The sequence below is a fragment of the Gobius niger genome, assembly GCF_951799975.1.
Source record: "Gobius niger genome assembly, chromosome: 1".
In the NCBI taxonomy this organism is placed as follows: domain Eukaryota; kingdom Metazoa; phylum Chordata; class Actinopteri; order Gobiiformes; family Gobiidae; genus Gobius; species Gobius niger.
In genome coordinates this window covers 40,149,989-40,176,155 of record NC_136852.1, presented here as the reverse complement: position 1 = coordinate 40,176,155, position 26,167 = coordinate 40,149,989, and the positions used below count along the sequence as shown (strand labels likewise).

The window sequence follows — 26,167 nt, the reverse complement described above, 5'->3', positions numbered from 1 at the left end:
ATGACCGAGAGGCACGAGACAGGACGACGATCAGGAGTCAAACCCACGACCGAGAGGCACGAGACAGGACGACGATCAGGAGTCAAACCCACGACCGAGAGGCACGAGACAGGACGACGATCAGGAGTCAAACCCACGACCGAGAGGCATGAGACAAGACGACGATCAGGAGTCAAACTCACGGCCGAGAGGCACGAGACAAGACGACGATCAGGAATCAAACCTACGACCGAAAGGCACGAGACAGGACGACGATCAGGAGTCAAACTCACGGCCGAGAGGCACAAGACAGGACGACCGAGAGGCACGAGACAAGACGACGATCAGGAGTCAAACCCACGACCGAGAGGCACGAGACAGGACGACGATCAGGAGTCAAACCCACGACCGAGACGCACGAGACAGGACGACGATCAGGAGTCAAACCCACGACCGAGACGCACGAGACAGGACGACCGAGAGGCACGAGACAGGATGACCGAGAGGCACGAGACAGGACGACGATCAGGAGTCAAACCCACGACCGAGAGGCACGAGACAGGACGACGATCAGGAGTCAAACCCACGACCGAGAGGCACGAGACAGGACGACGATCAGGAGTCAAACCCACGACCGAGAGGCATGAGACAGGACGACGATCAAGAGTCAAACCCACGAAGTCAAACCCACCAAGTAAGCAAGCAAGCAAGCAAGCAAGCAAGCAAGCAAGTAAGTAAGTAAGTAAGTAAGTAAGTAAGTAAGTAAGTAAGTAAGTAAGTAAGTAAGTAAGTAAGTAAGTAAGTAAGTAAGTAAGTAAGTAAGTAAGTAAGGAGGCAGGCCGGCAGGCAGGTAGGTAGGTAAGTAAGTAAGTCATCTTTATTTGTATAGCATCTTTCACAGACAAAAGCCACAAAGTACTTCACAACACAGTTTAAAAATCAAAAATTACACACAACATAAAAGGCCAAGACAACACAAAAAATCATTAATCATTCCTACTTTCGATACTTTCATTTTTTTGATACCAGTAGAACTTAAACTTTTTTTTCCAACTCCAGCCCTTGCCATGATTCACGCCCTTAAGCGTAGCTCCAAATAATCTCATTCAGTTTCCATCTGTGTTCGCGGGTCATTCGTGACTGGCCGTGGCTCTGTGTAAACCTGTCATGAAGCACCGCCCGGATCGGCAGCTGCGTCCCAGTGTTTATGCCGGAGTTTTCGCCCAGAGCGGCAGAGTTTGGGGCACATTTCTCAAACACAAACACGCTTTCACGCGGCTCCGAGCGGGGCATTATTCTGTTTCAGCGCCGCACTTTGTCACGTTCACATGGACCACACACTGACCACAGCGCAGTAATGGAGTTTGGTGAAATAATGTGGTGAGGAGAGATTACTCATGTCGAGGAGATCTGAAAAGCTCCATCTTTCATGTTATTGTTATCAAGATAAATAGGGTGTGCACGAACCGATACAAAAACGCCAGACGCTGAACATCAAGGAAACTCCACATAAGAACCTAATTGCATGAGGGCTGTGGCCGGAGCGTGTCATTGATTGAAACGCAGTCAGATTAGAAGGGGATTACGCGGGTTGAACGTGGTCTCGGTGGCCTTTGGCTCGCGCCTGACACCGAGCTGTTCTAATGGACAGGGAGCGCCTGTTGTTTAAAGGATTATCAGCTCCAACGCGGTGGTTATCTCACACACACTCAGACCGGGCCTCTCGGGGTTTGCCCACTTCTCCGTCGCACTGATTACCACGCTCCCGGAGTGCGATAATGGAGGCGACAAAAGCATGGAAAAGTTACACTGGTTTCTGGTCGCTGTAACCCCCGCCTGAACCGAGCACGTTTTCTCCAGTTCGGCTTTATCCGTATCTGAAAGCTTCTTGAAACGAGTGTCAGAATAGCAACGATAATGAGGATGCAAACACAACAAAAGAAGTGACCACTAAATGCAATGTCCAAACTAAAGTCATTTTGAATTGCCCTATTTTCGGTATGTTACCACTACTTTTACAAGAAAGGTTAAGGTTACTTTGACCCGTCCTTTGATGCCCGCTGAGGCAACGTGTCCAGATGTGGAGCCAGGCTGATGGCCAGAACCACCTGGCTGGAGGATTCACCTTTAACTCATTGACTGCCAATGACGTCTAAAGACATCAATTGAAATCCGAACGCTGACTGCCAATGACGTCTATAGAAGTCAATTAGGTTTTTCAATGGGAACAGCTGCAGCAAAGCCTTGAGCACGTCTGGTGTTAAAATCTTAGTTGTGCTGCCTAACACTGCCACCTAGTGACTCAAGAAAAGAACTACAAATTATTTTATTGAGTCACTAGGTGGCAGATTTCACCTATTTTCTATGGATGATTACTAATGAATGGAAAGAGGTACAAACAAAGTTTTTTTTAGATGAAAGAAGAGAGTCTAACGCAACAAAGACGAGAAGAAACTCAGGTGAGTTTTGCAGAGCTTAGCTTTCAAATGAGGCGTTACACTGGCCTATAGTCTGAAAGCTCCAGTAAAGAAGCTTTGAAGATATTTATTTTTACGTAAAACTAGAGAAAATGTCCTCAGTTGATGTGGGGAATGATTTGACCCCAAACCTCAAAAAGGAAAAAGATGAGTTTGTAGTGTCTGGAGTCCCTCTCCTTAATGTATTAAAAATTTAAAGGAACAGGCCACCATTTTTCCATACTGAGATATGTTCTTACCTGAGCTTAGACGAGTTGATGCGTACCTGTCTGGTCGTTGTGCGTGCGCTCAGTCACGCAAAAAGGCCAATGATGTTTTTCGCATTTGAACTCTCCCAATGTATTCCTATGGCTCCAAACGGGGGTGAAGTTGGAAGCGACCACGCTCTTCCACGGGCACAAAGACCAGACAGGTACGGATCAACTCGTCTAAGCTCAGGTAAGAACATATCTCAGTATGGAGAAACGGGGACCTGTTCTTTTAAAGAGGGGGTATTCTGCTTTTTTCAGTCACACAGCACCAGTCTATATCACACTACAATGATGACAAACCTTCTGTTGGTCTGTAAATGCAGTAAATTAGAATAACTGCCTTGTATAAAATTGCTCTCTCAAAATGGCTGTAGTGAATGTCTTGAAATAGGCCTCTGTCTCTTTAAGAACCTCTGAGCCTTTCCGACACGCCCCCTCCACACGCTGTCTGTGGCATCAGTGGAGAGGGGGTTCTGCTGAGGGGCAGTGGTTGGTTACTCGGCTGGTGACGAAAGCTCGGAGGCGTCTCCAGGAGGTGGGGGCGTTCCTAGGAGGACTCAGGCAAAGCTATCCCTAAAATGGCCGCCATCAGAGTTTTTACAGATTACTCAAAAATACGTAAATGTGCCAAGGCAACACTTCAGGCATGTTTTTAATGAGGGAGTGACATAATAACTTGATGTAAAGCTTGAAAAAGTCGATTTTGCATAATACCCCCCTTTCATAAAATGTGCATCTCAGGATGAAATCATGACAATCCATGGGAAGAGTCTTGTTTCCAGTTGAGTTTCATCCATGTTCCCGTGCAGATTTAGACCGTTTTCCAGTCCTTTATTCGCTGGGACAAAAGGCGCATACCGCAGCTCTCCCCTGTTCATTTTCTGGACGAGTGCTCGGCATTAAAGTCCCCCTCTGAACCTGCGCCGGGATCGATGGGCGGCTGCTCCCGACTGTCCGCTCCGCTTTCCCTCCGCTCGCCCATCGCCCTCTCTTCTCCCGCGCCCCGTGTCTCGCGCCTGTCTCGTATTTTGGGGCGTAAAAGTGGTTGTGAGAGGGGATCGATGTCCGCGCGCCTCTGCCTCACACCAAATCAATACGACGGCACTAATTCCCGTGTTATCTCCGCGGTCTTCATCAGCGGCGCGTCACGGCGGTTTATCTCCGGAGCGTGCGAGTCCGTATCTGATCGGACTCGCCGTGATCCCGGCACGACACCACCTGCTCCGGGGGCGTCGAAAAAACCAGGCGAGAGCATCGGGAAACTGCTCGAAATGATGGGGGGAACGCTCGGGGTCGTTTAGGACGTGGTCAGCCGGGACAAAAACGCAGCTCTAATGCGGCCGATCCGTTTAAAATCAACGTTAGCCGCGGTGAGAAAGCGGCAAAACCCGTTTAAGGCGCCGTCAGAGCTCGTCTAAATCAGGGAGTCTCAAACGGAGGGCGGGGTCAAAGCGCGGGTCACGCGTCGAGCTGAATCCAGATTACTTTATCTCAGAGGACAAAAGCTTTTCGAGACACAGAGGTGAATGTGGAATTTAAAATAACCAGTAAAAAGAATCCACAGGAACAGGTGCGGGGTTTGTACATACGGCAAGTCCACATTAACACCAGCTCTGTTCCCAATTCGAACTGTTCACCTTAAAGAGCCGCTCGGACACGAACGTCACATCACAAGTTTACAGGCTTGGACTCAACAACATTTGCTGTTTGCTGAATGATTCATCGCATTTGCAGTTTTATCGCGATATTTCCAAATGGCAGAGGGATGCGATTTTGGCCCCCGCAGCTGATGGCTGTGGACAATAGAAGTTCCACTGTCAGAGTTAAGTAGATCATGGATGCACAGTGAAAATATAAGTGTTTATAATGTTTATAAAAACAGCCACCACAAAGGATTGCTTTTATCTCTGTTAGCATAGCGCTACTACACGCTCTGATGATCATAGAAACTCCTGTCTCACCTCCCACTGGATTCACATGTCTCCACAGAGATGAAGGTGAGCCGTGAGGAAAGAGACCTTTCAGAACTTAGGTTTGGGATAAAGAATTATCTCATGAGCACTGATTAACGCCAGACTAAAATCACAAGTGATATTTAGTGATATTTATCACAAGTGATATTTAGACTAAAATCACAAGTGATATTTAGTCTGGGGACCACCAATTCCTTTTCTCGTAGGAGGTGTGGTTTATGATCGTCCATAGTGCGTCTGCACGTGGCCACAACCAATCGTATCCGATGACGTATGACGTACCCGCTGTAAACTTTCCAGCTAAACTATTTAGAACACGGCCTAAAGCTTAATCGAAAAATAGCGTCGCGTCTGCTGCTGTCATGTTGGATCCGTAAATAAACTTTTTTCTTTTTAAATCCGTAAATAAACTACAAGCTTCCGTATATCGAATAGCTCGTCATCGTCTTGCCGTCCCTCCTTGTTCTGTGATTGGTTCCCAAATCCATGCGAAAATTTCGGCCATGGTCCCCAGGCTGCTGTGAAGTCGAAATGATTTGAGCGCACACAGCAGCCTGGGGTTAGCCAGATTAGATTAAAACACAATTCAAAATAGCAAGAAATTATAACTATATTACAGTTTACAATGATATAAATGTGCCTCAAACATTTAGATTTTTGACATAGGGCCTCATTTCCTAGTTATCAAGAGTGTTGTTGATTTTGAATTTTTTGTGTTTTTTAATTCATGCAGTCCTTCTTTTTGAAGAGTTTAGTGGTGCTAGGCTAGTGCTAGGCTAGCGCATGTCTATGGTAACTAATAGCCTGCATTAAAAACAGTCTGGCCCAAGCACAGAGCACCTGAGGCAAATCACTTATAACACCAGACTCCTCATATAAATGTCTGTGTTGACTGAATATTTTTCTGTTGTAGCTACGCAGCGGCGGAGTGATCCACTCGGTTACCGGATCTACAGTAGTTTGTTTACCTGCGGCCGCCATTACTACACATGGAATTCACAAAGGAGCTTTCTACAAATCAGATCTGGCAACGTTTGGAGGACGAGCCCATGATTTTGAAGAGGTTTTTAATGCAGGCTAATAGTTACCATAGACATGCACTAGCCTAGCGCTACTAAACTCCATAAATGATTTTTTTTTTTTTTTCCAGAAATCAACAACTCTGGATAACTAGGAAATGAGGCCCTATGTCAAAAACCCTGAAATATCCCTTGAAGTAATACTTTAATAAGTCAGTTATACAGTTATAATTGTAACATCACTTTTGCAAGAGAAGATAAGACTTTCTTGATGTTGCAATGAAGTAAAAGGGACTGTTCATTTTTTCACTGGAGAAAGGAAGTCTCTTGGTGTGTGACATCAGCAGATACTCAAACCCCCGGCATCGGTATCAGAAGCAGAAAGCTGGTCAATCTCTATTCAAACCGACTAATGTGGCCTCAAGCTTCAGCTGAGCGCTTGGTCTCTCTGCGTCTCTCTCTCGTCAGAGCCTCGTAAAAACCTCCGCTATCATCGCGTCCCGGAGTCCGACCCAAAACCAACAGCTCGGACCTCCACTGGACCACGATCTCACCCCAGACCAGGCCAGACCGAGCCGTAAATCAGGACTTTAATCACAGACATAATATTTACAGAGCCAGAGCCGAGGACACAATGCTTTCTCACACAACACCGGGACCAGAGCGTACGGTGGCCCACCAGGTCCAAACGCTGCCCACTACCACAGGGAGCACAGGAGACGAGCGGCTTCTCATTCTGTTTTTTTAAATCAGGCAAAAAGGGTACAAATAAAGTGGACGTATTTAGATTTTTGTGTACATTTTTTGTTGCTTTTTTGTCAGTGTGAATCCAACCGCAGTAGTTTGGCCTGGTCTCAACAGTCCGGCTGAAACAAGTGCCTCTCGCAGCGGCTTTACTCGCCTCTGGGGCAGAGTGGGTGTGAAGGCGGCCAACGTCAGGCCAAACAACTCGTACTTTCACGCCTCTTTTTTGCACGAAGAAAGAATGAATATACGGCACGTGAATATACAGGACGTTTGGATTACTGCTCTGACGAGGCAAAATGGATCAACTTTACATCGTCAGTAAAGCTCCTCTCGATCCCCATCTGAAACGGGCACATTATCTCCAGTCTGGCATTACCTGAATCCAAAAGCTTCATGAAAAAAGCGTCAAAACACCGACAAAAATTTGACGAAAATGCAACGGTATACGGTGACAAAAAAGTGTCAAAAAAGCAACAAAAGACCAACAAAAACATGGCGAAAAAGCGATGAAAAATATGATGAAAACGCAACAAAAAAAGAGAAAAAAGTGACAGAAACAAGGCAAGGAAAAACATCTGTTTAGATTAATTCTATAGCTTTCAAATGAGGCGTTACTCTAGCCCAGGGGTAGGCAACGTCAGGCCCGGGGGCCAAATTCGGCCCTCCAGCATAAAACCTTTGGCCCCCAAGAGAATTTTGAAGAAACATTTATTCATAAGTCAGAGACCAAATACATGAAAGGCCTCTAAAATGTGAAAAATACTGTCAATATTTTCACATTTCCCAGCAAAACACCGCACTAGGTCATATATTTTGTATAAAACTTAATATGTAGAAAAAAGGTGCTTTACATTGGGCTACAATTGTGAGTTTCGGCCCTTGGTGTTTCGGAAAAAACAAACAAATCGGCCCTCCATGACACAAACTTGCCCACCCCTGCTCTAGCCTATAGTCTGTTAGCTCCAGACGAGAAGCTTTAAGATTTGGGGAAAGCCGAACTGGAGGAAATGCGCTCTGTTAAAGCAGTACTAACTAACTTTTGGCCCTAGAGGCCATAGGCGCAACTGCAGGTGTCGCAACAAGCTGCAGATTTTTACATTAATTGCCTGTGAGAGTAAATACTACGCTGACAGAAAAGATAAAGGGACAGAGGGATATTGTTCATCCAATTACACAATGGAGATCATTTTTTTCACTCAAACTTGGCTTTAAATACTGTTTCAGCGGCGCTAGCTCACAGTTAGCTTTGCCAGTTTGCCTGTTAGCTCCTTCTTCGTGATTCCATTAGTGTGTATTGGTGGCTCCGGTCCGGTGGCAGCGAAGTTACAATTGTGGTTTTCTGGCCAGAGACACCAGGGGAGATAAAAGACCCTCCAATCATCCCATTAACACTTGTATTACCCCCAGAGGAACGACGGAAAGGATTTATTATGGTAAACAAGTTACTTAGTACTGCTTTAAGAGGTTGACGTCATTGCTCGTCTCCTCACGCATCAGCCTCACTGTATTGTTGCGTGGCTGATGGTGCGACGTTTGGTGCGGCCGCTTGTGAACATGGACTGAACAAACTTTGAGGTAAATGCATTTGAAACTATAGGGCGGTTTCTGGTCGACCCATAAAGCTCCAACAGGTGTGAAAACCACCAAAGTTCTGTACAGTTTGTTTATCGTATCCTGCACTGTGGATCCATGGATGAACTCCCTCTAACCACTGAGCCACTGCAGTCCACCCTCCGCTCTGGTCAGCGACTGTGTGGAGTGAAGCCGAAGCCGTTTTCATTCCAGCTCCACAGAACACGTCTTTAATATGTTTGTAATAGCAGAGCCTCCCATAGAAAACAGTGCTCCCGCGGCTCGGACGGCGATCAGAGGCTGTTCCCACTGAGAGACTTCAGAGCCCGGCGCTCTGCCGCGGAGCCGCTCTCTGCGCAAATATTTGTGTAAATGTGCGACCGGGCGACTCACGCGGGGATTGGAAACGCAGACTTTTACCACTCGCCGAAATATCTCCCCTTCCATAATATTATTCCTGCGTGATTTCTGACGGGGGCGCGATGACGGCGGACGACAGTTTGACGCGTTCATTACGGAGGTTTTTTTACGGCGAGCATTCTCCGAATATCTGCAAACACACAGCCAGGCCCGGGCCCAGTGATGGATGGGCGCATTAACGCGGACCAACTCAAAACGAGACGCGTTCTCACAATCGCCGAGACTTTGTTATTCAAAAGACAGACAGATTTACGGAGATGGTTGGCCGCCATATTGGGAAGGTCAAGTAAAAAAAAAGGACCGAACTCAGAGCTACAAGTCTAGTCAAGTCTTCACGCTGCAGACATATACTGCGGCTGGAGTTGGAAGCGTCTTGCTCAGTGACACGACGGCAGTATGAGTTTCCATGAGGTTGATCGAATCAGTGACGTGTGGTGAGGTTTGTTGCTGGTGAGGCACATGCTGTATGGACTCCAATATAAACAAAACTGCAGGAAAATGCAACTTGCTGTCTCTGGTATTTGTGTAAATGTTACTTACTTTGAAATGACGTTCATTCTCCAATTACAAAAAAACATTCTCACGATTTTTGCCAATAAAATTAAAAGACAACACAGTGTATAAACTCCCGATTTCGATTCTATCACGATTTTTTTTATAGTAACAAAAATAACTTACACACTGAAGAAAAAAAGACTCCGTGAATATACTAATTTATTGTACTTTGTGATAATCAACACAGCAAAAATAGACAAACTAACTTTATACATTAAAAAACACAATAAAACTCCAGAAAATTAAAGCAAAATAGTAACAGTAAGTTTGGTGAAGGCTTGTTGTTCGTGTGTTTTGCTGTTTGGCTTCTTTTCTGAGAGCTCTCTCTTATGACGTCAAGCTGCTGTGATGTCTGACCCTTTCACAATAAGAGTCTGACTACAGCAATAACATGCAGTGACTTTTATTGTGTAAAAGGCTAACCGGAAGCAGTTTGTTACCAGAAGTTATTACTTGACCAAGTAATTCACCAAAGATGGACAAGTCTTATTTTTCAAAGACATGGATAAACCGGGTCCAGGATTTAAATTAGACAAATGAGACGATGCAGCGCCTGACAGAACTGAAAGGATGAAGGACACACTCGTTTCTTCGCACATGTGCTGGCAGGTAAATAAATAAACACACGCTGTGATCTACACAAAGCAGCGGCGTTACGGGGGAAAGACACTGACTTAAATCCCGCTGACATAGAGCAGAACACTGGGTTTAAAGCTCCAGATTGAGGAGCCTGGTCGTGTATGCGACTATAGAGCAGTGTTAATTTTGACAACATATTTTAATTTAGTTTAAGTCTTAGTCTTTTGACTAAAATGTAATGTAATTTTAGTCGAGATTTAGTCGAAAAAATCCTTTCAATTCTAGTCTAGTTTTAGTCGACTAAAATTGCATGTCAATTTAGTCGACTAAATTTAAGACTAATTTAGTGGACTTTGCATTGATAATATTCATTATAATCATATTTAATCTGGTTCCTCTGCTTCATGGAGCTTCTCCCACATGAACAAAGCTCAGAGCTGATCCTTTGGCAGAGAATTTACATGATCTGAGGCTCTTTCAGACGGTCAATAGAAGTTTGGATGATTTTAGTCTCTCCTTTTCATTTTTATTTAGTCATATTTTAGTTGAATAAAATATCTGGACATTTTAGTCATAGTTTTAGTCTCATGAGAAACTTTTAATTTAGTTTTAGTCCAATTTTAGTCGTCCAAAATATCACTTTGACTAAAATTAAGACTAAATATTTTAGTCGACGAAGTTAACACTGCTATAGAGGCGCGGCTCGCTGCTAAATACGCACATTAGCGTCCATCATTGCGTAGCAGAAAGTTAGCGGCTTGAGTTTGCTTCACTGACCGTGAAAAGAGTCAACTGTGCTGAAGTGTTTAAAACCGTGATAAAACAATCCCATAAAAATGACAGACCGTCAGCTCTGGAGATCGTAAGACGGTCTAAAATCGTCATCTCGGCCAGCCCTACCCCGACCGCACGTCACTGGATAAAATAATGTGTACATATATATTCAATACAATGAGTGAAATTAAATATCTGGCTGTTAACATTATTTTGAACCTTACCGTAAACTGCATTTTGTCAATCAAAATGCAGTTTCAGACATTCACATGCAAAAAAAAAAAGCCTTATAGCGACATGAGGGAACTCTTTCTCACAATTATGTTTTCAGAGGTATTCTAAGTGGCTTTATTTGCCGTTAAAAGTAAAGTATAGTCTGGGCAGCCAAACTATTCTCCTAACCAGAGGAGCGTTGTTTTCATCAACCAAAACTACATAACTATATGACGATAACGTAACGATGACGGGATGTTGAGTTTACGTTAATGACACGAGACGATAAAGGGAGGAAGTGGTTGGTCAGACAGAGCTTGTGAACACACCGCTACACGTTTTGGCAACAGCCAAAAAAAGTTGCTGTTTCAAAATAAGGCTCCTAATTTAGCTTGAAATGAAAATGTGCATGAACCCAGTCACATTCAGGCACAGTATATCTATCATCACTGTCTTTACCAGTGTTGCGAAAGCTGGATGTGTTTTCTCAACATTTTCCAAAATATTTCACATCATCTTTTGAATTTCCCAAACTGAAAACTATTAACTCAATCTGTCTCCAGCGTCGCAGCCGCGTTTTTTCTGTGTCGGGTGTAAAACATGTTCAGATTATTTTCTTTGGTTCATCCAGAAGCCGTTCCCAAACTCTCTCGCTCCTCTCTCTTTCCTCTCTCTCTTGTCTGTCCTCACTCTATGCCTCACTTTCCTCCCTCTCCTCAATCTCCTTTTCTCTCTCTTTCCTTTTCTTTCCTCTCTCCCTCTCTCTCCTCTCCCCTTCTCTCTCCTATCTGTCCTCACTCTATCTCTCTCTCTCCTATCTGTCCTCACTATATCTCTCTCTCTCCCCTCTTTCCTTTCCTCTCTCCCTCTCTCTCCTCTCCCCCTCTCTCTCCTATCTGTCCTCACTATATCTCTCTCTCTCCCCTCTTTCCTTTCCTCTCTCCCTCTCTCTCCTCTCCCCCTCTCTCTCCTATCTGTCCTCACTATATATATCTCTCTCTCTCTCCCCTCTTTCCTTTCCTCTCTCTCTTCTCCCTCTCTTTCCTCTCTCCTCTCTCTCTTCAGCCCCTCTCTCCTCTTTCTACCCTCTCTCCCCACTCCCCCTCTCTCTCCTATCTGTCCTCACTCTCTCTCTCTCTCTCTCTCTCTCCCCTCTTTCCTTTCCTCTCTCTCTTCTCCCTCTCTTTCCTCTCTCCTCTCTCTCTTCAGCCCCTCTCTCCTCTTTCTACCCTCTCTCTCCTCTCTCTTTCCTCTCTCTCTTGTCTGTCCTCACTCTATGCCACTCTATTTCCTCCCTCTCCTCCATCTCCTTTTCTCTCTCTTTCCTTTCCTCTCTCTCTCTTCTCCCTCTCTTTCCTCTCTCCTCTCTCTCTTCAGCCCCTCTCTCCTCTCTCTCCCTCTTTCCTTTCCTCTCTCCCCTCTCCCTCTCTTTCCTTTCCTCTCTCTCTCTCCCTCTCTTTCCTCTCTCTTCTCCCTCTCTTTCCTCTCTCCTCTCTCTCTTCAGCCCCTCTCTCCTCTCTCTCCCTCTTTCCTTTCCTCTCTCCCCTCTCCCTCTCTTTCCTTTCCTTTCCTCTCTCTCCTCTCCCTCTCTTTCCTCTCTCTTCTCCCTCTCTTTCCTCTCTCCTCTCTCTCTTCAGCCCCTCTCTCCTCTCTCTCCCTCTTTCCTTTCCTCTCTCTCTCTCTCCCTCTCTTTCCTCTCTCCCCTCTCCCTCTCTTTCCTTTCCTCTCTCTCCTCTCCCTCTCTTTCCTCTCTCCTCTCTCTCTTCAGCCCCTCTCTCCTCTCTCTCCCCTCTCTCTCCCCTCTCTTCCTTCTCTGTTTACAAAAGCGCGGACATGATTTCACGCTGCGGTAATGTGTCTTTTATTAAACGTTGCCTAATGCGCTGAAACGACATGTTTGGATTGCAGCGAGGCGTTGGGCTTCGATCGACAAAGACGGAGCGGGAAAACAGAGAGAGGCAGTGGGAAAGACATTTTACTCCAAAAACACCAGACGAGAGCGAGGCAGAGGGAGGGAGGGAGGGCGGGAGGGGGAGATTTAGGTTTGTTTGGCTTCAGGGCAATTACTGGGGAATTACTAAAAGACACATTTACTTTAAATAAGTGCAGTTTTTACAGCCCAGGCAAAGTTTCTCATGGATTTACTTCATTATTTTTCAGGCAGATAAGAGTTTGAGATCAGTTCAACCGTTCCAAATTTGGCGTGTCGTAGATTAGGAGAATTAGGGGCTCGGTTTAAGTCGAGGCGCTGCAGCTGAATAGGAAACAATGCACTGTGAGGCCGGACAAGCCCACTGGGGTCGACCTCTTAACCCCCGCCTTAACCGAGCACGTTTTCTCCAGTTCGGCGGAATCTAAAAGCTCCTTGAAAATAACCTCAAAAATAGTAATGAAAACGAAGATGAAAACGTGACAAAAAGGGGACAAAAAAGCATCAAAAACACAACAAAGACGTGACAAAAATACAGCAAAAAGAATTAGGCTTTAGGACTATAGGTTGTGAACTCTCCAGTCAAGAAACTTTTAGAATTGCGTAAAGCTAAACATGGAGAAAATGTTCAGCTTTACGCACGTCTAAAAGAGTCCAAGACGTAAACCAGAATGAAAATGTTACAAAGAAGCATCACAATATGTGACAAAAAAGTCTTGTAAAGGGATGGTAAAAGAGAACTGGTTCTACTGATTGAGCTCTCCATCAGAACTGCAGCCTCTTTTTATTATAAACCTGCAGGTGCGGAGCCGCTGCAGATCCACACCTGCAGATTCACACACCACTTTCACTTCATCTCAAACTAAAGCTTATAAACGTGCAACTGCTACATGCTTAAGAACCAAAAAATATACACAACCATGTCAGTGTTTGGAAATGAAGAAGCGTGGGAAAGACCAGGGTGCGCCTCCGCGGTGGAGCCCTTTTCAAAACTGTTCCAAACTTTTTAAAACGTTCCAAACTGTTCCAAACTGTCTCCCACAAAGAAAATGACCATATTTGGATAACAGCGTCATCTCGGTCACAGCCTTTCGTGCTTTACCTGTCCTGCCAAACTATCCTCTTTCAAAGACGGGTCGTCTGGGAGCTGGCAGGATCTCAGTGACTTCCCGGTGGCCGTGATTGACAGACGCCATCACCCAATTATTGTAATACGTAATTCTGATTCGGAAACTCAGAAAAGATTTCTGCGCCCTATGCAACATGTAACAAAAGTAAGGCTGCAATAAACCGCCTTATTTGGCAGATGGTTCCCAAATAAACTTGTTAAATGTCATCGTGAAAAGATAAGCTTCAATGCTCTGTTGCTAACGTCTCATTGAACAGTTAATTATGAAACTACTAGTGCTGAATTATCACTGTATTTACGACAGTTATAATAAATACATTATACTATTGTATAATATTACAATGAAGTTTCTCTGTAAACTGATTATGAAGCTCCAACATGAGCAACTAAGTTGTAACTTCTGTGGAAGCGTCTAACACCGATGTTTCCGACCTGGACAACTGGAACTCTGCAAATCAGAGAAAACATTGGATTTTCTGATTTCCGACTTTTCTGACAGCATTAGAGCAACGGCAGATATGTCGCAGGTACAAGCTGCAGGAGGCCTTTTCAGAAAACATTCAGTCTGCAATACAACACTGTCTCTGATATAACACAGACCAAAGAGCAGAAGAAAACAGTGGCTGTTTCCCAAATCTCAAGCACCACCAAGTGGTGCAACCATGTTCTTTTCCTTCCATTTTCTCCCAAAACTTTATTTGTTAATACTCACTTTAAAAGGTTTTGTTTCACATTTGTGCAAAAGAATAATTGTAATGATAAAGATAGAGGTGTATGTAATAACACTGTATGTTACATGAAATATATATATATATATATATATATATATATATATTTATATATATATATATAAATCTTCATAAAAAGGCCAAATAAATTGGTCTATTTATTGAGATATGAGGCCTATGATTGTTCATATTTGAACTGAATACCTTACAAATCCTTGCGAAAATGCAATTGTTTTATTCAGGCCAAAATGTTTAAACAGTCAGACATCCGACCAAAACCAGTTAATCAACAGCGTCCTGGCCTCGTTTTACTCATAAACAGTAGTTTTTGGAAGCATAACTTGGTATTTAATCACATGACTTGACCCCTGACCTGACGCAGCCACTCGGTCCGGAGGCCGATCCAAATGAGCTCAAATGCCGCGGTAAGAGGACACTGGTTTGGATATCTCATCACTGACCACAGCTTGAAGAGTCGATGTTAGAACTGTCTTTTTCTAAGGGCCAAGGCTGTGCAAATAATCATAATTGAATCGAAATCATAATTAGCAAACTGCCAAGACTGCATTTATTTAGTCAATATTCTTGTCTATAAAAACAACAAAGTAGTCTCTCCCCACGGAGATTTATCACAGACGTCGACCGATGTATCAGCCGGCCGATATATCAGGCGATATATATGAGCGATTGGCCAATATAATGCCCATTAAAGGCTGATATCACCCGAACCAAACTGTTCTTTGCATTAGAAAGAGTTCAGTGCACTGTGTGAAAGGAACACGTGCCTGGCTGTGAGTTCCTCAGTCCCTGTTCAAACCCTGTTGTGTGGCGGCAAGGGAACAGTGTCCTCAGAGAGATCACAAAGACCTACGTTTATCAGGCCAGGGATCAAACAGTGCATCACAATTTGATACTTTTAATATTTATATTCTGTTCTAATTTTACAAATGTCAAGAAATGTTTGAAAAATGGGGAATCATTGGGGGGAAATTGGGAGAAATTGTAGCAAAAAGAAATTGGACAAAAATGGGGAACACATTAGGTAAAAATGGGGGGAAAAGGGGAAATAGTAATTTAAAAAATGAGCAGAAATTAAGGGGGAAAAGTGGGAAACCAGAAAAAAATGGGGAAAAATAAGATTATAATAATTGGGCAAATGGGGCAAACATTGGGCATTTTTTTAATTGGGGGTTGTAGGGCAAAAATTGGAAGAAAAAAATAATATTTGAAGCCACTTCCTTTAATCCTGTCCCTGGACCAGCAGCATCAAGACTTTGATCTAAAGATATCTACATATTTTTCAGTTTTTCTCGATACCAGTCGAACCTAAAGTTTTTGTGGGACCCAGCCCTATACTGGAGCAGCTCCCCCCCGGGCGGCTCTCGGTCATTAGGCGCCTCCATTGCTTCAGCCGTGGTTAAACTCCTCTATTGACGCCGCCTGAAACAGGAAGTGAAGTGTGTCCTATAGCCAATCAGGGCGCAGCTGGCATGTTGTCTATGGCGCTCCAGGAAGGGCCAGTTTTAATTAAGGCGGCGGGAGGAGGCAGTATTTCACGGCCATCGATCGGCTCTGAGGAGGACTTTGTGTCTTTATCTGCCGCGTTGGAGCGTTTACCGAGCGTTTAAAGCACCGCGCGTCGATACCGGCCGCTTCAGTCAGATTTAGGTTCACTGTGGCTTTGTTTAACGCGGACACGTGGCTCTTAAAAAGGCCGCGAGGGATGGATCTACTCCGGCCGTGATTTATGGCTGCCACTGCTCCATCAGTCTGCCTCAGGGCACGCGGAGACCTTTTCTGACGCAAGGTCTACTTTTAAAGCAACCAACCTACCGCGACCAACCATTCGTTTCCAGCCTGCAGTAGCTAACCTGACGACTAGGGATGCACCGATACCACTTTTTCTAAAACCGATACGAGTACTAGTACTTTGATTTAAGTACTTGCTGACACCGAACACAGATATGAGTACAAGACGGTTTATAGACACTTTTGCACAGCAGGTTGGTTAGTAATTCATTACTTTACTCATTCACATTTCCTTATATTAGAAATGAACATAGGCCATTTTATTTATTTTCATTCAATTCAATCATTCAATATAATTTTTTTAATTCTCATTGCATAGACAGAACAGTCCTTGTCCAAAAGTTACTCAATGCCTGTGCTTTATTCAATTTTTTTTCATATTATTGAGATGGTTACTTATTACTAGTGCTGGGTACCGTTTTTCGGTACCGGTGCCTCAACGGTACTTTTTTCGATACCTATGTTATTTTAATTGAGTTAAAATAATGTGTATAAAAAGTATCGTTCAGGAAAACAAACAGCACAGTGGTACAAACACGGCACATCAGAAAACAGGAGCAGCAGCGTCACCTGTAATTTCAGTTTTTGAGCAGAATTCCCACTAAAGCAGTAATAAAAAGAGAGAAAGGACATTATTACCTCCTGAGCTGCAGGAACAGACCAGATCCACATCAGGCACCGTTTTCTTTCAGCTAAACTTTTCTAAACTCACTGCGTTCGACAGTGAAAGCTCCTCACACGTCACAGATCTGTTACATAGTGAGAGCGCTCACTCTGTCACTGAAAATGCACCATAACTGTTCCAAACATGGCTAATGCAGAGTGAGCCTCACCTTTTCCAGAGACAATCATTGATCCCAAATGCCCCGATGCAGCTGGAGTTTAAACAACAGCAGTAACTTCAGGCTCTGGGGCTAAAGCTAAAGCTAAAGCTAAAGGTAAAGCCCATGTGTTTCTCAGTGTCATACCGTGTTGTCACTGCTTTTCTCTTTTTCTAAGAGCTCTAGTTTCTTATTCAGTCCTGGTTTTTAATCAGTTTACTGTAAGTCCTGGTTTAGTCCTGGCTCAGACATCTTTGATAATGACTGAAGTGTGAGTAAGTTACAGCTTTGCTTCTGCATTTGCGCTGAAGCTGCTCATGAGTTCAGGCTTTTTTAGACTCACTGTGGATCATTTATTGACGTTTGGAGAGAAAAAGTACAGAAAATTAGCACCGAAAAAAAAAAAACGTTTTTAACGGTACACAGCCCTACTTATTACTGCTGCTAATTTGCCTCTTTTTGCTTTACTACAACTCTGCAACAGTTTTGTAGACTAAAGTAACAGCAGCATTTTGATTAGTGTTGCTGCAGCTAAATTTCGCTCAATATGGACATGCTCTATCTCTTTATTTTCCATTTTCAGAGCACTTTTAATTGCTGAGTTAGTTTTACAGATGAATTCATGGGCAAAAAGCGTCTTAAGAATCGCCAGAGTTAGCCTCTAGTTAGCAACATTAGCCTGTATGTTGTAAACACTGCAGACTCCACGCTGCAGCGCTAACAAAATTTAGCCCCGGTTAAATCCAGCACAGACTCTGGTTTAGGGAGTGCAGTCTGTAATAAAGTCAGCTCTATGTGGAATATTGTATTTCCACTAAACAATTCTCCAGTTTGTAGCTCTTTGCCGCACGTCAAGTGGTTTCGGTTTGTGGTATCGGGACCACATTATTGAGTACGTGGTATCGGGCCTGCATGCCTACTGACAACAAGGTTCCTTATTGTCACACAACCACTACATGCCAGAACAAACCTTTCCTCTCTCAAACACACACAGACAAACTCCTCTCACAGTCACCAGTTTGCTGTACACTGCGTTCCAAATTATTATGCAAATTGTATTTTTGTGTCAAAAAGGTAAAAAAATTAAACTCATGGATGGTGTCGTCTCTCGGGGCTCTATGAATCACTGACATTAATCTCAGAGACCTGGGATGATTAGTTTTCAGGTTAAGCCCAGTTAAGGGAAAAACTACTGAAAAAGGATGTTCCACTTTATTAAGCAGATCAAAATTTTCAAGCAATATGGTAAAGAAAAAGGGTCTCTCTGCTGAGGAAAAGCGTGAAATAGTTGAATGCCTTGGTCTAGGTATGAAAACCTTCGATATTTCATGAAAGATTAAGAGTAATCATCGTACTGATAAGAGATTTGTGGATGATTCAGAGCACACTCCGGTTTGTGCAGATAAAGGCACAATATGGACGGTTTCATCAGATTAAGAGAACAGATGCTACAAAGCAGCATACAGGTATTTGAAGCTGCTGGTGCCTCTGGAGTCTCCCGAACATCAAGGTGTAGGACCCTCCAGAGGCTGCAGTTGTGCATAAACCTTCAATCCGGGCCTCCCCTAAACTGTTCATTGAAGCTCATGAACAGAAACGGCTGCAGTGGCTCAGAAATACATGAGGACTCATTTTCAAACAGTCTTGTTCACTGATGAGGCCGTGTAACCCTGGATGGTCAGATCAATGGAGTAGTGGATGGTTGGAGAATGGCCACAATGTCCCAACAAGGCTGTGACGTCAGTAAGGAGGGGGCGGAGTCATGTTTTGGGCCAGAATCATGGTGAGAGAGCTGGTCGGCCCCTTTAGGCCCTTTTAGGCTCCCTGAAGGTGTGAAAATGACCTTTGAAAAATATGTGGAGTTTCTGACTGACCACTGTCTTCTATGCTACAAAAAGAAGAGCCGTGCTTTCCCGAACAAAATCCTCTTCATGCATGACAACGCACCATGTCCTGCTGTAAAGAAAACCTCTGCATCACTGGCTGCTATGGGCATAAAAGGAGAGAAACTCATGATGTGGACCCCCTCCTCCCCTGACCTCAACCCTATTGAGAACCTTTGGAGCCTCAACAAAAAAAACTTCTATGTGGGTGGGAGGCAGTTTTCACCCAAACAGCAGCTCTGGGAGGTTATTCTAACATCCTGCAAAGAAATCCAAGCAGAAACTCTCCAAAAACTCACACGTTTAATGGATTTAAGAATTTTGAAGCTGCTATCACACAAGGGCTCCTATGTTAAAATATAACTTGACCTGTAAGATGTTTTTGATTGAAATAGCTTTTGATTTCAGTAAATGTGACCTCCTAATGCTACAAATTCAACAAATGACCATTTTCAGTTAATTACAAGCTTTAATTTAAAATGTATTGAAACGATGAGTTGCATAATAATTTGAAACTGTGGATTTTGAGGTTTTTACTATATTTATTTTTGAAAAAAATACTGTTATCACTGGGAGATTTTTTCCACCACATTTAAATGATCCTCTACCAGTTAAAGACTTGAAAATTATGCTGACTCTCATTTGAGTTGACAATTTAGAAAATCTTAGAAAAATGTAATTTGCATAATAATTTGGAACACAGTGTACAGCACAAATATACACACACTGATCTGCATGATGGGTCATGACTGTCATTGATATGAATCAAAGAGAAAAATAAACCAGACACATTCAATTCACACTTTCTCAACACGTTTACTGGGATCTTGTCACCGCCATTACACACAGCCACAAATCCATCCATAATGGAAGGTTTAAAGTCCACACACTCACAATTGTTTACAGAAAAAGACTGACCCACATGACTCACAGTTTTAACCAGCAACAGTGTCCTTTTTCTGCCAAACCGGATGCCAGGCCAAATGTGCCCTTTCTTTCTACAAGAAGCACATTTTATTATCATTTGTCAGTTTTCGTCCGTTTTATGTTCATATTTTCAATAACGACGGACGCAGGGTTTATAATCGGCTCTACAGCGGGAAAAATATTGTCAACAAACTCATATCTATTAGCATTGCGATCAAGTGTATTAAAGACGACAGGGTGCTCAAAACTTGTTTTATGCCTAAATACAATAGTGGCTGAAAGCTAGGGATGCGCTGACTACATTTATGGATTTTAAGTTTGTAGAGATCTTGATTTTGTGTAAATGGTAGGTTCATTCCCAGTGGTGTAGTCTTCAATTCTCTACTGGGTATACTGTATTTTTAGGAGGCACCAAGGGGGAGGGGGGGCTTCAATTTGCCCGTCAGATATACAAAGCCTACTATGAACAATATTAAATGTATCACAGACAATGAAATAGATTATAAACCTAAACTGTAAATGTTATTTCAATAACAAGCAATATATAGGATTGTACCTGTAAGAGGTTGCAGCTAAATGAGGCTGTGGGACAGAAGCCAGAATGAAAACTTAAATCAGCGGTCCTCAAACTACGGTTCCTGGGCTGATGATTTGACCCGGCCCCTGACTTGTAGAGCACAAATCCCCAAGTATAAAAAAAAGTAAGTCTCTAGCCCATTCCTGTGTGGAGTTATGATTTTTAAAACTAAATAACCAGTAAACTCATTCCAGCCACTAGGGGGCAACTTCAATAAATAAAAAAGAATTCCACATGTGTCCAGCAGAGGGCACTGACCTAAGAGATCAGGATATAAACAACACATTATAGCCACGTGGTAAATGAAGCTTAACCACCACAGAGTGTGGAGTGAATGAATAATGACTACAGTACTTTGAGACACTTGTGACACAGGCTTCTAAAATGCAATACAAGTGTAAGCAGTTATTACTTTGGTCACACTACACAATGATGTTTTATTTGAAAATTAAAAATAAAAATAAATTAAATACCTGTGGTATTTGACTGTGGTAATTAAAACAAAGTGTGAAGACTTGATAACTATTTTTGCAAACCACTACAGCTAAACAAATATGAGCCTGGAATCAAGTGTTGATCTTGTGGATATAATCGTGGGGACGATGCAAATATTGGCCTAATATATCGCTGTTTACAACAACCGATATATGTATGTTTACAACTAAATATAGTATATTGTTGTCAGCCATCGTTCCAAATCGGGGTGGACAGTCCCGGGTCAGTAGGTGTCTGTCTGTCCGCTGTAATAAACCTCCTCAGGATAAAGTCGTCACATGATCTTTAAATTCATGTTGGCCCTCCCCATCCCCACGACCTCTGAACCCTGACCCCATCACAGGACGCTCCAGAGCCACTAACGACAACAGACAGGAGTCAAACTCAAGATCCCCTTCAAATGTACGTCACACAGGACGTCCTCCGCAGACAACTCAGCATCCCTGTGTGTCTGAGAGGTTTAGTTTTTCAAGAAGTGACTCCAACATGGCTGTGGCGCTCCCTGGTCTCTCCCACGTGTATTTATTTCCAAATACTGACATGTTTGGTATCCACGTGTAGCATGAAAGGCTGTGACTGAGATGAGGCTGTAATCCAAATGTGGTCATTTCCTTTGCGGGAGACACAGGGCACATGTGCAGACAAAGTGCCTAAACTTTAGGGCCGTTTTCATTCCGCTCTTTAACAACATCTCTAATTTAGCCGCTCCTACAGACTCCACACTTTACAAGCTCCGACTACACTCAACTACATTTGGAAGATTTTTCAAGAGGGATTCTTAATATCTCATTTCTGCCTGATTTTTTGAGCTAGAGATTTTTTTACTAATAACAAATAAATCCATAATCCCTCTGTGCAGATCTTTGTGACTAATATGTCTTTAAATACATCTGCAGCGCCTCACCTTAAACTGAATCACTGTGACCCTGAGGTTTTTTTTACGACACAGTGGCGTAGTGGTTAGCGCTCGAGCCTCACAGCAAGGACATCCCAGGTTCGATCCTGGGCCAGAGGAGAGGACCAGACCTGTATTCTGTCCCTTCATCTCCAATGTCACCCTCCGCGCCTGGCCCCACAGCCTCCCCTCGCCGGGCCGACCTCTGACCCGTGACCTCATCAGCAGCGGACGTGAGGCATATCTGGCAGCCGGGAGTGATGCGGCGTCGACCTTTGGCGCGGGTCTTAAGGGAGTCATCAGTCTGGTGCTTCATGCAAATGCGGCTGTTTATAAGCGGCATCGACGCGCTGCCAGAGCGTGGAAATACCAGCGCGATCGATCGATGGAGAGGAGCCGCCGTTTACTCGCCGTTTACACTCCTGAATATGGCTGCTGCTAATGAGAGCCGCACCTCACACTGTCCATAAGATGCTGATTTAGTCCCAGTTTAAACTCACATAGTCCTCTTGCTCTTTTTTACTCACTGTAGTGGTTACATTTAGTGAAATACGCATAACAGACACCAGACACTCAAAGGTAAATGATGTAAATAAGGCTGCGAGGTTTACACAATAACAAATCACAATTTCAGTGAGTGCTGTGAGAAAAGTCCCTTTCAGAGAGCTTAAGGGCGTTTTCACACAGGCTGTAATTAGGTTAACTTTAAGGGACTTTCGGCCCGACAAAGGTTCGGGACCACACTGGACTTTCGGCACACTGACCCTACTGACTTTAGGCTCAGAGTGAATCTAAGCGCAGCACTTTAAGACGGCTTAAACAGCCGCTCTGACTGCGGCTGAAACAGGTGGTCTCGGAGCGGCCTGAGCCGCCCTCTGCGTCGGAGCGGGTGTGGTGTGAATGTGGCCGACCTCTGGTGAACTATTCTCACTTTGATGCGTTTTTTTTGCACGAAGAAAGAATGACTACGCGCCGCCTGAGGATGTTTGGATTACTGCTCTGAGAGGCCAAATGGATCAACTTTAAATCATTAACGTACGCCATCTTTCCCTTCCAGCCGCAGTGAAACTTTCCTCTCTGTGTGCTGATTCATTTCTCTGCGCTTCACATATATATCACCCTCACTGTATGTAACCACGAGGGAGAGGAGTGACCACCGCGTAACATCGGGGAAGTGTGCATGTGCGTGCGCGCGTGTCGGCACACTGACAGGTTGATGCTCGTTGTCATGGGAGGCATCTCGAGGCAACCTACAAGGGGCTTCTCCAACATGTGTGAAAACGGCCTAAGACTGCAGGTGAGTACATGGATTTTCACGCAGTGGTATGTTTGGATTTGCAGCTAGTTTTCTGAAAAACTAAAAAAGAAAAGACCAAACTTCCTTTACGATAGGAAATCACTAGCCTGGCTATCGCCAGACAAAATATCACGAGATATTTAGTCTGGGGACCACCAGTTCATTTTCTCGTAGGTGAGGTGTTGTTTACGATTGTCCATGGCTGTTTATTGGGCACTACGAATGTCTATCATGCGTCTGCCATAGACAATCATACCAATTGTATCCGATGACGTATGATGTACCCGCCGTAAACTTTCGAACTAAACTATTTAGAACACGGTCTAAAGCTTGATCAAAAGATGGAGTCGCTGCTGTCATGTTGGATCTGTAAATAAACTTTACCAACTTTTTTTTGATCCGTAAACAAACTACAAGCTTTCGTATGTCGAATAGTCTTGCCGTCCCTCCTCTAAAATGTGACTGGTCCCCAAATCCATGCGAAGATTTCGGCCATGGTCCCCCAGGCTGTTGTGCACTTCGAAATGACTCGAGCACAGACAGCAGTCTGGGTTTTCCCAGGCTAGGAAATCACTACAACAGGGCAATGAAAGCTCCTTTAAAAGGTTACAAAAAGATTTGCTCTGACATACTGTATCATGTTTAGTTTTTGAATTGGCAAGTTTTTAGAGAAAATATCAGTAAACATGAAAATGTTGCCATGTTTTTTGGGTTCAAATCTCAAAAATCAGCCTGGGAATTAGATTTTGAAAAATCCCTGTGAAAATCTTTTCAGAATATTGTTAACTCAAAAGAAGTTTGGAGCTGAGCAGGATAGAGCATAAAAGTGTTTTATTTTTTACCTCCCACAGGTGTCGGCTGTTTCTCAGGACTCCACTGTGGATCTTGTCCAGGAGCAACGGGACGCCCTGGAATGGACCGATCCATGTGCCCTGAGGAATCCTCTGTGCCGCACAGATCCCATACCCCAGACCGGGCACCGTACTGGTGCAGAGGCAGACCTGAGAAAAGCATAGATATGGCTGTGTAATGAGAGTCCAGACTGATGCCGAGGAGGACCTCTGCTGACACTACTGAGTGTAAAAGAAGGGTTTTAATAATAATAATAATACATCAAACTTGTATAGCGCTTTTTTGGACACTCAAAGACGCTTTCTGTTTTCTGTTTCCTTTTTAATCCAGTCATTTAATCTGAAGAATGGAAGCAGATCATTAGCCAAATCCTGATGTAGCTGGCTTGACATCACAGCTACCTGTACCTTACAAACACAGCCATGTTTAAGTAGCCATGTGCTGTTTGTTTACGTAGCCATGTGCTGTTTGTTTACATAGCCATGTGCTGTTTGTTTACGTAGCCATGTGCTGTTTGTTTACATAGCCATGTGCTGTTTGTTTACGTAGCCATGTGTTGTTTGTTTATGTAGCCATGTGCTGTTTGTTTACGTAGCCATGTGTTGTTTGTTTACGTAGCCATGTGCTGTTTGTTTACGTAGCCATGTGCTGTTTGTTTACATAGTCATGTGCTGTTTGTTTACGTAGCCATGTGTTGTTTGTTTACGTAGCCATGTGCTGTTTGTTTACGTAGCCATGTGCTGTTTGTTTACATAGCCATGTGCTGTTTGTTTACGTACCCATGTGTTGTTTGTTTACATAGCCATGTGCTGCTTGTTTACATAGCCATGTGCTGCTTGTTTACATAGCCATGTGCTGTTTGTTTACGTAGCCATGTGCTGTTTGTTTACATAGCCATGTGCTGTTTGTTTACGTAGCCATGTGCTGTTTGTTTACATAGCCATGTGCTGTTTGTTTATGTAGTCATGTGCAGTTTGTTTACATAGCCATGTGCTGTTTGTTTACGTAGCCATGTGCTGTTTGTTTACATAGCCATGTGCTGTTTGTTTACGTAGCCATGTGCTGTTTGTTTACATAGCCATGTGCTGTTTGTTTACATAGCCATGTGCTGTTTGTTTACGTAGCCATGTGCTGTTTGTTTATGTAGCCATGTGCTGTTTGTTTACATAGCCATGTGCTGTTTGTTTACGTAGCCATGTGCAGTTTGTTTATGTAGCCATGTGCTGTTTGTTTACATAGCCATGTGCTGTTTGTTTACGTAGCCATGTGCAGTTTGTTTACGTAGCCATGTGCTGTTTGTTTATGTAGCCATGTGCTGTTTGTTTACATAGCCATGTGCTGTTTGTTTACGTAGCCATGTGCAGTTTGTTTACGTAGCCATGTGCTGTTTGTTTACATAGCCATGTGCTGTTTGTTTATGTAGCCATGTGCTGTTTGTTTACATAGCCATGTGCTGTTTGTTTACGTAGCCATGTGCTGTTTGTTTACGTAGCCATGTGCAGTTTGTTTACGTAGCCATGTGCTGTTTGTTTACATAGCCATGTGCTGTTTGTTTATGTAGCCATGTGCTGTTTGTTTACATAGCCATGTGCTGTTTGTTTACGTAGCCATGTGCAGTTTGTTTACGTAGCCATGTGCTGTTTGTTTACATAGCCATGTGCTGTTTGTTTACGTAGCCATGTGCAGTTTGTTTACGTAGCCATGTGCAGTTTGTTTATGTAGCCATGTGCTGTTTGTTTACATAGCCATGTGCTGTTTGTTTACGTAGCCATGTGCAGTTTGTTTACGTAGCCATGTGCTGTTTGTTTACATAGCCATGTGCTGTTTGTTTATGTAGCCATGTGCTGTTTGTTTACATAGCCATGTGCTGTTTGTTTACGTAGCCATGTGCAGTTTGTTTACGTAGCCATGTGCTGTTTGTTTACATAGCCATGTGCTGTTTGTTTACGTAGCCATGTGCTGTTTGTTTACATAGCCATGTGCTGTTTGTTTATAGCCATGTGCTGTTTGTTTACGTAGCCATGTGCTGTTTATTTACATAGCCATGTGCTGTTTGTTTACGTAGCCATGTGCTGTTTGTTTATGTAGCCATGTGCTGTTTGTTTACATAGCCATGTGCTGTTTGTTTACATAGCCATGTGCTGTTTGTTTACATAGCCATGTGCTGTTTGTTTACGTAGCCATGTGCTGTTTGTTTACATAGCCATGTGCTGTTTGTTTATGTAGCCATGTGCTGTTTGTTTACATAGCCATGTGCTGTTTGTT

The 26,167-nt window shown here is 43.6% G+C and overlaps 1 protein-coding gene across 1 annotated transcript in view; it reads right to left on the bottom strand.

Moving 5' to 3' along the window:
* Window positions 1–26,167, bottom strand: part of prdm6 (PR domain containing 6) — a gene marked incomplete at its 5' end in the record, with an annotated part of 189,340 nt that overhangs the window by 144,446 nt on the left and 18,727 nt on the right. The window contains one exon of the mRNA XM_079567809.1: window positions 23,893–24,051. Within this exon, the coding sequence (XP_079423935.1) occupies window positions 23,893–24,051 (159 nt within the window). The remainder of the gene's footprint in view (window positions 1–23,892; window positions 24,052–26,167) is intronic.